The 14,591-nt window shown below is 29.5% G+C and overlaps 1 protein-coding gene across 1 annotated transcript; it reads left to right on the forward strand.

Annotated features, from left to right (window-relative positions):
• The first annotated feature begins 8,069 nt into the window (after positions 1–8,069).
• Positions 8,070–12,756, forward strand: LOC107906332 (coatomer subunit epsilon-1). Its single transcript, XM_016833302.2, has 7 exons — positions 8,070–8,486; positions 8,565–8,654; positions 8,765–8,916; positions 10,432–10,567; positions 10,642–10,797; positions 11,140–11,219; positions 12,466–12,756. The coding sequence occupies exons 1-7, from the start codon at positions 8,322–8,324 to the stop codon at positions 12,557–12,559; spliced, it is 873 nt and encodes a 290-aa protein (XP_016688791.1). The 5' UTR covers positions 8,070–8,321; the 3' UTR covers positions 12,560–12,756.
• The last annotated feature ends 1,835 nt before the right edge of the window (positions 12,757–14,591 follow it).

A 14,591-nucleotide genomic window follows, 5' to 3' on the forward strand; every position in this document is an offset into this window, starting at 1 on the left:
TAAGAATGTCAAATGTCAACATGGTGAAGCTGAGGACTTCCCCTTTTTTTCACAGAATGTGTATCTGAAAAGTATTTTGCAAGTACAAATAATAGTTTCCGTCTAAACAAAAAGGATGGAACTTTTTCTTTTGGGTTGTAATTAGTAATACTAATAATTTGACTAAAAAATAATTTGACCAGAAAAGGGAAAACATTTGCTAGCTTTGACAATTACCCAAGTCCCACAGAAAGAAACAGAAGGACCCATTCTTGTTTAAAGAATAATTAACACTCAACACCCCCAAAAAATAACACTATTAGAACACAGATTTACACTTCAAAAATACCAACCAAATATTTTAAATTGTTAAAACAAGAAGGACAAAAGAACAGTTAATTTCAGGGGGGAAACCCCGTTAAAGAAAAAGAAGAGTTAAATTCTATGCCTTGGTTTGTGAAGCCTGTTTAATCTCCCTGAAGAAGAAGAATTATGGTGGAAGCCATGACCATGACGATTATGCCTTCTTAGCTGTTCCTCAAAGTAATGAGCGGCAGGAGCTTGCTTGAGAGACACAATGTAAACAGCCGTAATTGCATCTGAACTCGAATCCGCCTGACTCAGAGTGTTCACAAAAAACCCAAAACAAAACAGCAACAGCACCAAATACAGGCAATAAAAGTTGCCCATTTTGAGTGAAAACAAAATCCCAGATTTTAAACCAACCAAACCGTCTCACTGAAAGATGAAACAAGAAGGAGAAAGATCAGTAAGCAAAGAGGGACCTTGGTAACGTATGGGGTTTAGGGCTGTGTGTTGAAGAAGGCAAAACTAGCGGTGAAGAGGATAAAAAAGAAAGCCTATCCTTCCTTTATGAGTGAGGAATGTGAGAACAGCTGTAGTTGAAGAAAGAAAGTGCAAAAAAAAGAAAAAGGAAAAAAGAGCCGTTAATTAAGAAATACTGGTCGTTCGATGGAAAGAGTTGAGAGGGGGCACTGACACCACCACTTGTTTTTCATAAATTTAATTATATGAAAGAAGGGAAGGGTTAGGAAATAGGATTATAACTATGAGGGGATGGATGGAGACTGGAGAGAATCTATAACTTTTCTTGGATGCTGTGCTTTGTTTTTCTTAACGTTCTTTTTATTACTATTATTATTTCAACTAATGTAAACGTTGGTTTTCTTTTTGTTTTTCTCCATTTCCAATTCTTGGTGCATATAACTATGCCCTACCAACGTCACTCTAAACAAAAACCTTCTTCTAACCTGCTTTCCTTTTTCATTTTACTTCATTTATGCATCTGATTTGTTTACTAGTTTAAAATAAAAATCATTTTTTATTTATTTTATAATTCATTTTAGTTTTTTTACTATCAAAAATGTTTTTGTATTAAAATTTATTTAATAATTTAAAATACCATTTTGAATTAATCAGACTTCATGAATTTCTATTCTGTTCAAAAGTTTTGCTTTTTTATTAGTAAATTATCAAATGAAATAGTTGGCTGTATGCTTAAAACATTAAATATTATTATATTTATAATTTTTGTATTGATTAACTAATAATTCAAGTAGAAATTTGCGGACTAAATTCTAAAATATTTTATATCAAAAATGAACCTTTGGCAAATCTACTTACCATTTGATATAAATGATTAATATTAAGATATGCCATATTATGATTAATGTAATAATTTTTCTAATACTGACATATATCATAATATCATTTGTTTAAGTTGTTTGGGAGACATTGGTGTTGAGATGTAGACCTCAAAATAAAATTATACATTACGCCTTTTTTTAATTTTTACTTAGAATAATTATTTAATAGAAAATTATAGAAAATTTTAATTTCATAATTTGTAATTAGGTGCTTCTATTTTGTACAAAAAATAATTTATGGTCAATATATCAAATAATTATCTCTTATTAAAAATCTAACAATAGTTTTCATCAAAATTAATTATTATAAACCTGGAATAATCAACTTCAAAATTTATGGTAATTCAAATTAACTCGTGCATGTATAGCTCAAATATGAATGTTTAAAATCTTTGAAATTTCAATTTTACTTTTATCAATATACGAGAAAATTTCAATATATTAAATGATGATAGTGTTGTTTCCGATAACATATAAAATACATAGTTTCATTTGGTAACATTCACGGTTTCTTATAATAATAAAAAACGGGTTGTAATGGTAAGTAATGTAGAGAAGACATAGGTAGATAGGTCAATAAAATACTTTTTGTTATTTTATTGAATCACTGAATTTGACAAAGGTAAGGAAGCAATCATTCACTCATTTCGCATGCCGACCCTTAAAATTAGGGATTTTTGCCCATGGAAATAGGGAGCTTAATCAGTGTTTAAAGGCTTATTATGTAAAAGAAATTCCTTGATGTAAAACTATTAACAAAATTACATTATATATTATTATCATAAAAATATATTAAAATGATAAACACATAGTTTAACCGACTTAATTTTGAAAGAATCGTGGGTTTAGCAGGGAGCATAACACCTTAGGGCGGTGGTGCTTTCTCGCTCACTCCAATTCCATTCCATTCATGCTCTCTCTTAAAATTGGTCTAAAACCTCATTTTATTTAAATCTTTTCCCAGCATCTAAACTGGGAAAAGGCACCAACAAGCAAATAATAATATAATAAAAAGGAAAAGGACAAAAAGGAAAGAGAAATAATAATATAATAAGAAGGAAAAAGATAAAAATGTAAAGAGAAAAAAGTGGAGGATGGTGGGATCATGGCATCAACATGATAATGATGGTGGGTTGGCCTGCCCATCCTATGGTGCTCATTGCTCATCCACTTTCCCTTTTATTTTTATTCTACGTGCTTCCTCCATTTTAGAGGTGCCGCCCGGCCCGCTTAAAATATGAGAAGATTTGAGTAAAAATATAGGCTCGAAATATGGGTTTGGACAAAAAAAGAGGCTCGTTTAGAAAACGGGTCGGGCCTCGGGCAGCACTTTTTTTGACCTGGGCCGCCCCGAATATAATAAATATTTTTATTTTTAAAATACTTTTTTTACTTTTTTATTTTTAAAATACTTTTTAATTTGTTTAAAAAAATTGTGTTTATTTAAAAAATAGGTCGGGCCAAGCCGGGCCGAGCTTATGAATTTTTTCTCGGGCCGAGCCTGGACAAAATTTCAGGCCCATATTTCGAGCCGAGCTGGGCCCAGGCCTAGGACACAGGCCGAAATTTTTTCCTAGGCCCAGCCCAGCCCATGAGCACCTCTACTCTATTTGTTTCATCTATTCTTTTTAATCTATACTAGCCTAAAAGGCCCTAAACCCTCCTCACTTCAATCTTGTTTATTTTTTCCTTTTAAATTTCAAATTTAATCTCTTTATTTTTTGAGATTATATAAGAATAGTTAGGCGTGAATTTAATTGGGCGGTGCGTTTACCTATAGTTAGAGTGAGTTTGGATGGGTGGTGCGTTTACCTGCGGTTAGTGTAAAAATAGCAGTGGCGGTGAAATTAGATACTGTAGCGATACTGTAGCGTGAGCCAAAAAGTAAGCTAAACACACCACACCGCACCCAATCGTCCATCCAAACCCATCCTTAGTATAAAAATAGCAGTGGCGGTGAGATCTGTAACGTAAGACAAGAAGTAAACTAAATACACCGCACTCCATTGCGCATCCAAACTCATCCTAATTTTCAATTATGATCTCTATACTTCGCTTAAATTTATGATTTAATCTCAATACTTTACTCTGATTAAAATGTTTATGTGAATTTTTAAGGATTATTAACACTATTAAATTGAAGTCCATTATAATATTATTTTATTGCAAGAATATCAAGTGAGTAATTTTTTTTAATTTCAAATTGTGATACTAATAAATTTAACAAATAAAATTTAACAGTATTAATAAATAGACCTATATTTTTAAATTAAAAAGTAAAAGGCAATGAATTTTTAAAAATAAAAAATATAAAAACTAAACAAATATACTAATAGTACAAAAAAATCAGAATATATTGCAATCATTAAATTTTTATCTATAATTAGCAAAGATAAATAAATATTCAACCCAATGGAAATCATGAGGAAAATCATAGGGAATACATGAAGATACTATAGATGTGTTGCCTTCGAATTATGTCGGTTGTTTTTCTTTTTTTGTCTTCTATTGTGGATGTTGAGTTTTGGCCTATGGAAATGGGAACGAACATAAGCACGAGAAAGAGAAACAAAAAGGAGAAAAAAAAAAAAGCTTTGAAAGAAAAATAGAATATTCTGCTTTTTGTATTTTTATACTATTTTTTATATGTTCAAAGCATTATTATAAATTTAGACATTTTATTTTTTAGAAGCAATTTATTTGTATTTTATTCATTTTTTTGTGTGTAATTATTCTTATAAGTATTGTATCAATTCCTGTAATGTTTTTTTAATAATATTTTCTAAGGCTAGAAAAAAAAGCAAGTCCATATTTGTGGTTTATAATTATAATGATATGATCTTAAAATATTTAAATAATTTTTCATTGTAATTAAACTTGAATTAAATATTTTTATTATTTTAAATTTAAATTAAATATATAATTATAGCCTCTAGATAGAGTATTTAGAAAGGTTAGTTCATTCACTGATTGATTTAGAATCCAAGTTGGACTAGTTAGAAAAAATATCTAAAATATATAATTATTAAAAAAAATAGTTCAATTTTAAATGATTTATTTAAATCATTTAGCTTTAACTTTCAAAATTCGTACTTGGTCTTCTTTATTTTTAAAACTTTTAAATGATATATTTAAGCCAGTTAGGTGTTGAGAATTTATTTACATCCTCCTAATATATTTATTTATTGAGATTCAACCCTATCTTTTGAAATAATCTTACTAATCATATATTCCCTCGATTTCTTTGTCGAGTATATTCTAATTATTTAATAAAATAAAAATAGATTTTATTTATAAATTTTTACGATAAATTATTTAGATAATCACTTAAGTTTTAGCACTGTATTATTTTAATTATCGATCTTTTATTAATTTAGTTACTCTTATTAAATTAATTGCAACTTTTAGTCACTTTATTGTTAATGACTTTAGTCACGAGAGAAAATACTAACGTGACTATGTATAATAATAAATTTAACTCATAATATTTATACCTCCATGCAAGTAATTTACTATAACTCTCAATAGCAGCATTGCTTCCAGTATTATCAATCGAATTCTCTAGGGTTGCTGATGAATTATTTTAATGTATTTTTTTATAATATTTTAGTTAATGAAATTTAAAAGGAAACTTTAATTTCATTTTTTATTTTAAAGTTACCTAGTTTTAATATGCTTTTTATTTCCTAAAATCAACATTGAATTGACATAATGTATAAACATTATGAATTAAATTTATTGAAATTTTAGAATTAAGACTAAATTAATAAAATGTTAAGTGCTAAATTTATTATTATATCCAACCACATCAGCAATCAATGTAATATAATTGGAAAATTTATAAATTAATGTAATATGGAAATGAAAATGATATGATATGATAAAATATGAAAATTAAATTAAATAAAAGCTTTGTATTCATTAACTAAAATACTGAAAAAAGAATTGGAGAATTCTTTTATCTAAATTTGAATTTGAAAATGATTTGATAAAAAAATGCAAAATAGCTTCATTTATATATATTGCTCAACCAAAAATTAAATAAATTAATACAAATTTTGGAAAACATTTCACCTATAATGATTTTAGGTTGTCAATAATTATTATAAAACAATCACATCATGTTTCTTCGTTCATTTCTCCCTTAATTACCTTTTTTTGTTGAGATTATTTTTATGACTAAATTGTTATGACAATGATTAAATTAGATCTACTTAATAGATTTAACAAAATAGTCAAAAAAAAAATTTACAAAACATTTTAATTTTATTAACAGTAACAGTGATTATCAAGTTGAGTTTTAAGATTAAATAATATTTTCGATTAAAGTGATTTTTGTGTATATTTAATGACATATATATTTCATAAAAATACCCACATTAATAATCATAGGTTGGATGTTAGCTTTTCCCCACTAAAGAATTGCGTACGTTTCCAATAAATTTTTAATTTTTTCATTAACGATGTATTCGTTAATTAAAATTATATGTTTATGTATATTCATTAATTAAAGTTATATATTTATAAAAAAATTTAAAAAATGTAATACTATATAAAATTTTTATAAAGTTCACTTTACTTTACATATATTATTAATTAAATTTATAAAAATAAATTAATATATTTTGATTATTATATACAATCAATCTATACATCATACAGGTAAGAAGACTATTTTATTGTTGAACGTATTAATATAAATAATTATATTTTAATAAAATAAAATAAATTATTTAAAACAAAGTTAAAATTAAATTATATTTCTAAACTAGTTACATAAATAAATAGCATATTTATAAATTAATAAATTCAATAACTACATAAAAACTTAAATTATAATTTTAGAAAGCAAAGAAATGTACTTTTATTTTTATAATTTATGAGACATTATAGCTCTCTCTGTATATATATAAATAGAGATAAACCTTAAAAAAATAACAAACTTTAATATAAAAAGACATTATTAAAATAATATAAAATTATTATTAGTTTGTTAATATTTGAACTAAAAATTTAACATTTAGATTAATTTGTTTTTACTTTCTCAATCATATTATTTCTAAAACGTTGCAAATTTGGTAACAAATTTTTAAAAAATAAATATAATACATTTTAGTTGATATATACAATTAAACTCATGCATAACATGAGATAAATAAATTAGTTAGTCTTTTTAGTTAACACTATTTGCTTTTTTTTTTTTGAACAATTGAGTGATATGGTTAAAGTAGGATGTGACATGTAGGAAATTAAGGAATGACACATGCTTTTTCTCTAAAAAAAATCTTAAAATTAAAAAATAATTATAATAATTCAAAACAATTGATTTTTTTTGAATTTTTAAAATTATTTTAAAATTTCAAAAATAAACAAAAAATAAATAAAGTTAACAAATTAGAAAATTACAAAAGGTGAAAAAAATATAAAATAGTTTAAATTAAAAAAAAGTAAAATTTATGAAATTTAAAATTTTGATTCGTGTTAACTGATGTTAAAGACACATTTCATTTTTTTGTTTGCTCACACGTTACAGCCTAATTTAGTCACGTCACTCAATTGTTCAAAAAACAAACAATATTAAACATAAGGAGCAATTTATGTAACGAATGCGAATCTCAATGACCAATTTGATCCAATAAAAAGTATAGATGTGGCTAAGTTTAGTGTCGAATTTATATATTAAGCCTAATCATATATTTTATTTAAGGGTAAATTGCATCATTAGTTACTAAATTATGAGTAAATTTTTGTTTAGTTCACTTAACTAAAAAAAGTTATTTATTGAACTATTTAAAAGTTTTCATTTAAGTTAATGAACTATTCAAAAGTTTTTATTTAAAACATTAGAATGTAAAGTTTTTTTTAAGTTCTGCCAGCTAGGGGCAAAACTAGGAATTTTAGGGGGCTCGAAATTAAATTGTAATTGTTACAATAGCAAAAATATAATTTTACCATTTTAATAGCTTATATCTTTATAATTATTAAAAAATTAAATCAAATTTTTATATTTTTAGGGAGTCAGAGTGCAATTTTACCTTTACTAATTTAAAATATTAAAAAAAATTCATTTTAGGGGGTCAGGGGCCCTGCTAGCCCCCTAGTTTCGCTTTTGCTGCCAGGAAGCTCCAAATGACAATTACAAATTGTATGGTGGATTAGTATCAATTGACGAGTAAAAGAATATACCTCAAATACAAATTGATTTGACGGTCAATATCAGAAATCAGAGAAAAAAACTATTTAAATTTTGGTTTATAAATTTGTGAGTCTAAAGCTATTTCACGAAAAAAAATAAAAACTGTAAAAAAGAAGGGGAAAGAAGGCTTTCGATTGGTGTAGACAGTAGTGAGAACAAAGAAAGCCATATAGCATTAATTTTAACTACTCAAACATAAATAAGTACTTTTAAATAATTTAGTGATCAAATTATAACTTTTTTAGTCAAGTGACTAAAACAAAAATTTACCAATTGTTTGGTGACTATCGGCGTAGGTTTACCCTTTATTTAAATTGTAAATGTTAAACGGTGACGTGTAAGTATGAAAATTTGAAACAATAGAAATTGGACTCGGGGGTGAAACAAATCTGATTTGTATTGTTTGGTGTTAGTGAATAGAGATAATTGTTTCAGATCTATCGGTCGATCGAATATCTTAGCAGAGGAGACGGAAGAAAATGGCTGGAAGCCCAGATCACTTGTTCAATTTGAGGAACAATTTCTATTTGGGTTCGTACCAGGCTGCCATCAACAACAGCGATCTGCCCAATCTCTCCCCCGACGACGCCGTCGAGCGCGACTGTCTTGTCTATCACTCTTACATCGCCCTCGGCAGCTACCAAGTATTTCCAACCCCCCCTTTTTTTTAATTTCAATTTCATTTATTCTTTCTAAACAGTTTATAAACTCTGAAATTGCAGCTGGTGATCAATGAGATCGATTCCTCTGCTGCCACTCCTCTACAAGCCGTTAAATTGCTCGCTCTCTATCTCTCCAACCCTCATGATAAGGTGAAAGTTCCTGTTAGATCTGCCTCATTATCTTTTTGTTATATGGAAGATCTGTTATGAGAATACCCGGGGACTAACATGTTTGATTGATTTTGGGTATTACGATTTAGGAATCCACGATTTCTAGCTTGAAGGAATGGTTGGCAGATCCAGCTATTGGGAATAATCCCATCTTAAGGTTGATTGCTGGAATCATTTTCACGCACGAAGAAGATTATAACGAGGCTCTTAAACACACCAATGCTGGTGGCACCATGGAACTGTGCGTTTTCCCTTTCGTCTTCATTTTTTTACCTGTCTCATCCTTGTCTATATTTCTTCTTTATTCGTAATTTCTGATTTTACTTAATCTATTTGTTCTTTATATTTTCAAATTTGTGGAAATTTGTTGTATACTGTTACTTTATCAAGCCTGCTTAACCATCGGTCTATCCATTTGATCTTTAGGCTTTTGGTCTCAGTGTCCTAGGTATAGAACTAAGTATTGGTTTTCTTAGATAGGGTAAAGATTACCTTCCATTGTCTAACTAGTAAGGGGAAATAAAAACAAAATGGAAAAGGAAATATGGGGGGGGGGAGTTGAAATTAACTGACAGAATTCCATGTTAATCGGATAAATTAACCATTGTACAGCCTTGCTGATATTTAAATTCTGTGCTATTTCTTGTTGGTCCAAAATTGCCAGTTGCCTAATTCAATTCAATCAGTCTACACTCTACATCCAGGCCAAAGATAATAGGGCATGCCATTGTTCTTTTTTCATCAAAGAGAAAACCCCTTGAAGTTGTTGCATATATTAACATTAAAATGATTGACATTGTAAAGCACTTTACTAACCTATTTTCTTGGGGGGAAATCTCTTTAGACTGGTGTAAGTTTAGGGATTAGGCTCTACATTGTAACAAAAAGGTGATCTGTAATTGGTTTATTACACAAATATCGGCTGCTCCTGTTTCCAGTTCACTGAAGATAGCAGAACATTCTAAGTGATGAGCTTTACTCCTCTCTGCAAAGAGAAAAATGAGTGACCCACCTTGATTTAATGGATCAAAATAGATGCAGTTGCCACAAATTTGAGTTATACCAGTTTATTTTATACCAGCCAGACATTGAAAGTTTTATTTTAAATGCAAAACACATATTAGAAAAGACTTTAGATCCAGACAAACAGATGGTATTTGTGAAAAAGTGTCAGCTGGTATATCTCTTCTAGGTCCAAACTACAAGATACCACAGGAATGGGTTAGCAAAAACTACTATAAATTAATTTTTGCTCTTATATGTTGTTGCTGGCCTCTACAGGCTTAATGTATATATTTAGAAATTGAAGGAACTATAGCAGTATGATTATTCTCTTCTCATTTGTGTTTGGTGGGCTGAAATAATGGGGTCTTGTAGTTTCAGGCTTGTGACGCCCTGATGTTGACTTGTAAATAAGGTTAGTTATAACAAAAATCCAATATTGACCATAAATTCCCTCTAGTAGTGGTTCTATTGTTGATATTGAGTTATTCTAGAATATCTTTTTGCCAAATATACTTATTCCCCATAATCCCCTCTATTAGTGGTTCTGTAGTTGATATCGAGTTATTGTAGAACATCTTTTTGGCAAATTTACTCTCAGATATAAATTAGGAGTTGATCCAATTCCTCTAGAAAATATGTTCCTTCTAATGATCACCTTAACTGCTAAAGCAAAAAATTGAGTAATTGATGTATGTACTAAGCAAATTGGAAGCTCTACGGCCGATGAAGTCGTTGTGCTCTCTGTTTTCAGGCATGCACTGAATGTGCAAATATTTATTAAGATGCACCGGTCGGACTATGCAGAGAGACAGCTGAGGGTCATGCAGCAGATTGATGAGGATCATACGTTGACACAACTAGCAAATGCATGGTTGAACCTGGCAGTGGTATGGCATATTTTTCACTTTAATAACGTTATTAGAAACCATGGATGATTTAATGACTTTATCTCCCCAATCAGGGTGGTTCCAAGATACAGGAAGCCTACCTGATCTTCCAAGATTTCTCTGAGAAATATCCTATGACTGGACTAATCCTCAATGGGAAGGCTGTCTGCTGTATGCATATGGGGAACTTTGATGAAGCTGAAACACTTTTGCTTGAAGCACTTAATAAGGCAAGTTTAGACAGCAGCAACTTTTGCTTTCTCATATTTAAACATATGATTTTGCAATTCTTTTGGTGGTTGTTTATAACTCCAGGAACAGGATTGGCTACGGCTATTGTGTTTCATGATCATAAATTGTTTCCTTAGATTTTATATTCATCAAATTTCAGTTGGTGTAAATATAACCTCTGAATGGCATCAAATGATAACGAGTTTGAGTCTTAAACTTTCCTCCAGACCCTTGCATTCTTGATTCATCATGAAACTGAATATTTTTCTCCCAAGTTTTATCGCTTCAAAGCAATTAGTTGATTCTCAAGTGATAAGGGTTTGCTTTGTAAATGGATATAGGATGCAAAGGATCCTGAAACTCTTGCCAACCTGGTTGTATGCAGTCTTCACCTTGGTAAATCATCTTCACGTTACCTGAGGTAAACTAGCTATTCATTTCCTCCAATTTTTTCCCCTTTTAATAACATGGCTCTGTAAAAGAGTACAAAATGGCTAGTTTGGTTGATCAAAAAGATTCCAACATGTTCAATAGTTTATGCTTTGTAACTGGATTAATGGGATATAACACACTAAGAGGAGTTTCCATTTATTATTCATGTTAGCATACTTTATTTCTATCAGATAATGTAGAGCACTACAAAAATAGCTTGTCTCTGAACCTGCTAGCGAAACTGCTACGTTTCTAGTGTGGTCTGCCTGGTTGGCTACATTTGTTAGCCATGTCTTTGTAAACTGAGATTTGACTATCCTTTTCAATCGTCACAGTTCTTATTTTCATTGAATTTTTTCCGAAGATATATTTGTTGTCATGCATTTTGACTTTTGAAGCCAAGGTATGGCTTGGAAATTAGCAATTTTATGGGTTTAGGGCAAATGGTGTTTGCTGGTGCTGAGCAGGATTTTGCTTATCAATTTATTTTAAAATCAGCCTTTTTTTGTTTGCTCGTTGCTCTGTTTGCTTTTCCCGGCTTCTAATAATGGGTGATGTCTGTTGGGGGAGAGGTATGGTTCCCATCATAGCAGTATCTCATCCACCAATTAGTGGACTTCTGAGCCTTCAATGCGCATAGAACACTTCAATTTGCATTGATTTACCCTTTTGCTTTGAAGAGTATGTTGAGTCAACATGCAAATTACTCATAGTGCAGTAAGCACCCAGCTGAGTTGTGAGTGCTACACAATCAGCTTCACCAGATAGAGTCAAAAAAGAACATGTAGTTTTCCTTGGGAAAAATATTAGGGAATTTTAGTGTCCCTGTATTGAGTGGATTGAAGTAATATGCATGCATTGTTCAGATAGGGATTCATGTATCCTTAGTGTGCAAAGATACTTATTAAAGTTGAGGTGGCATTTTTTGGGCGAGGTGAACAAAATGTTGGATGTTTTCTTGATCTGAATGTAGTTTGAATGGTATCTTTGCTCCTTAAGTGCTTTGGAATTTGATTGTTGACCATATTCTTCTGCCTTTGAGGCTTGATATTTCAAGTCATATAAAGAAATTACGGGCAACACGTATTCAGTTACAAAGTAGACTAATTGAGTGTGTAGTAGATATATCTTATTTTTCTGCATTTGCTGTTTAACTGAGGTGGTGCGTTCATAGTTGATTATTTTCGCAAATACTCCAATCTGTACCGGGTAATGATTAAATATGCATACTGCAGCCAATTGAAACTCACACATCCAGAGCACATTCTTGTGAAGCGTGCATCATCAGCAGAAGACAGCTTTGAAAGAGCAGTGCAATCGGTTGCTTGAAGATGTGGAGTCTGTTGCGTGGCCGCAGTTGTTATGATTATCTTCTGGGTTTTGTAACTTACCAGAATGAATACATACATAGATATGAACCCGCTGTTGAAGAAAGGTGTAGACTAGATTGGTATTGTTTGGTTTATTATTGGTTGGCTGGATAAGGCAAAAAAGTACATGCTAAATAAATGTTTCTATTTCCTTTCCTCCGTTTACTGTTATTATTATTTTATATTGAGTAATAGGACAATTATTTAGTATACTTGGGATTGGGAATGATTACAAAATAATTATCCATCTATGGGGAAGAAAGATTGGCTAGCCTTAGGCTTCATTTTATTAAGCTAATATCATAATAATCGTTGTTCAAAGTTGAAAGACAGGCCATTTAACTAATTGGTTTCCCTACATATTGTTAATGATTGATTTAAATACCAAAAATTAAAATTTTATTTCAAAGTTTCCGCCCCTCTTCTCCTGCTGGAACTCGGTTCAAAACTCTCGAATTTGATTTCTTAAATTCATGTTCTGTGAGTTCGATTGTTATGCTGACCAACGGTCAGATATCCAGATACAATAAAACAGAGAAATAGAGCAAAGGAGTCGAGAGAGAGAATTTTAGTATAGTTGGGTACGGATTGAGTTGTTCGATTTCTGAAGCTTAATATATAATTTTAGATCCTAAAAATTAAGCTTCAATAATTTGTTCAGAAAAAAAATAAATTTGAAATCTAATTATTTTTAATTTTTATTCAATTTTTGTAAACCATTAACAGACATCATATTATTTTTTATGTACAGCTTATATTTATCTCAGAAAAAAGTAATCGAATTTATATAATTTAATCTAAATCAAATATCATTTGTCAGTCAAAATAAAATTTTAATTTACACTAGGTTTAAGCTTAAGCATTAGATTTACCCATTAAATTAAAATTTTATGGAAAAAATAGAAGCAGCAGCAAATTAAGATGCAAATGGGTGGGAGAAGTTATTTGGGTTATCTTCCTCCCTCATCTTGTGATATAGTGGGAGTGAATGACTGAGAAGAGTGATAAAATCTGAGCCACAGATATTTTAACAACAACAAAAGAAAAAACACCTAATTTATAAGTCGAGTCGACAACATTGCTTTGCCCCCATCCCTTTCCTTTCCACCCATCATCACTGCTTTACCTTCCAATTATTGCTTTCTTTTCCTTTTCTTCCCCTTGGATTCTTAATTTATTGTTCTCCCTTTTTTTTTCATTAATCCACCTAGCCTTAAATATTCTCTTCTCCCTATATCTTTCCTAATATCTCAATCTTAAATATTGTAAAATTGTTTTCTGATACCAAGGCGATAATGCTCTATTATTATTATTATGTAGTTTTCTTGCTAGATTTGTGATATATTCTATAAAGATAAACACCTATATTTTTTTTAAGTTTTAAAGTCACGCTTGCTGTTTTTTTTTTCAAACTATATAGTATAAGTTTAAAAATTTTATTTTTTATTTTTTTATTTTATCAATTTAGATCCAATTTAAAATTTTATTTGTATTTTTTATGTTAGTATAATATTTTAAAATTAAAAAACAAAACTCACTTGCTAACAATATAACAACAAAAAAATATGACCTTACAATCAAAGGGAAAGCCTAAATTTTTGTTTAAAAGAGTCGAGATAAAATTATAAAATTTGAGGGGATCAAAGCTAAAAATTTTATATTAAAAATTCTTAAATTAAATTATCAAATTTTCAAGAGGACTAAAATTATAAATTTTCTTTTAATCAAAAGTTAAAAAAGACCCAGATTCATTTTTATTTTATTTTGATAGGGTCTAAAAAGCAATTTAGTCATTTAATTAAGGAGAGTCAAGCTTCCGTCAGCCTTTTAGCTATGCCTTTAGTTAGAATGAAACTAAATTTAACAAAGAATTTTAACAATATTAATAAATTATTTTAACAACATATAAAATTTGATAAAACTTATATTTAACTAAACTTCAAATAAAAGTTGCGGATTTAACTCTATTTCAAAACAGAACTGTTAAATAA

Source organism: Gossypium hirsutum, chromosome D05 (genome assembly GCF_007990345.1).
Source record: "Gossypium hirsutum isolate 1008001.06 chromosome D05, Gossypium_hirsutum_v2.1, whole genome shotgun sequence".
Lineage (NCBI taxonomy): Eukaryota > Viridiplantae > Streptophyta > Magnoliopsida > Malvales > Malvaceae > Gossypium > Gossypium hirsutum.

Coding starts and splice junctions, on each gene's coding strand:
- LOC107906332 (XM_016833302.2), top strand. CDS start 8,322: ATGGCTGGAAGCCCAGATCACTTGTTCAATTTGAGGAACAATTTCTAT. Junction 8,487..8,564: donor TCGCCCTCGGCAGCTACCAA/GTATTTCCAACC, acceptor CTGAAATTGCAG/CTGGTGATCAATGAGATCGA. Junction 11,220..12,465: donor TCATCTTCACGTTACCTGAG/GTAAACTAGCTA, acceptor TGCATACTGCAG/CCAATTGAAACTCACACATC.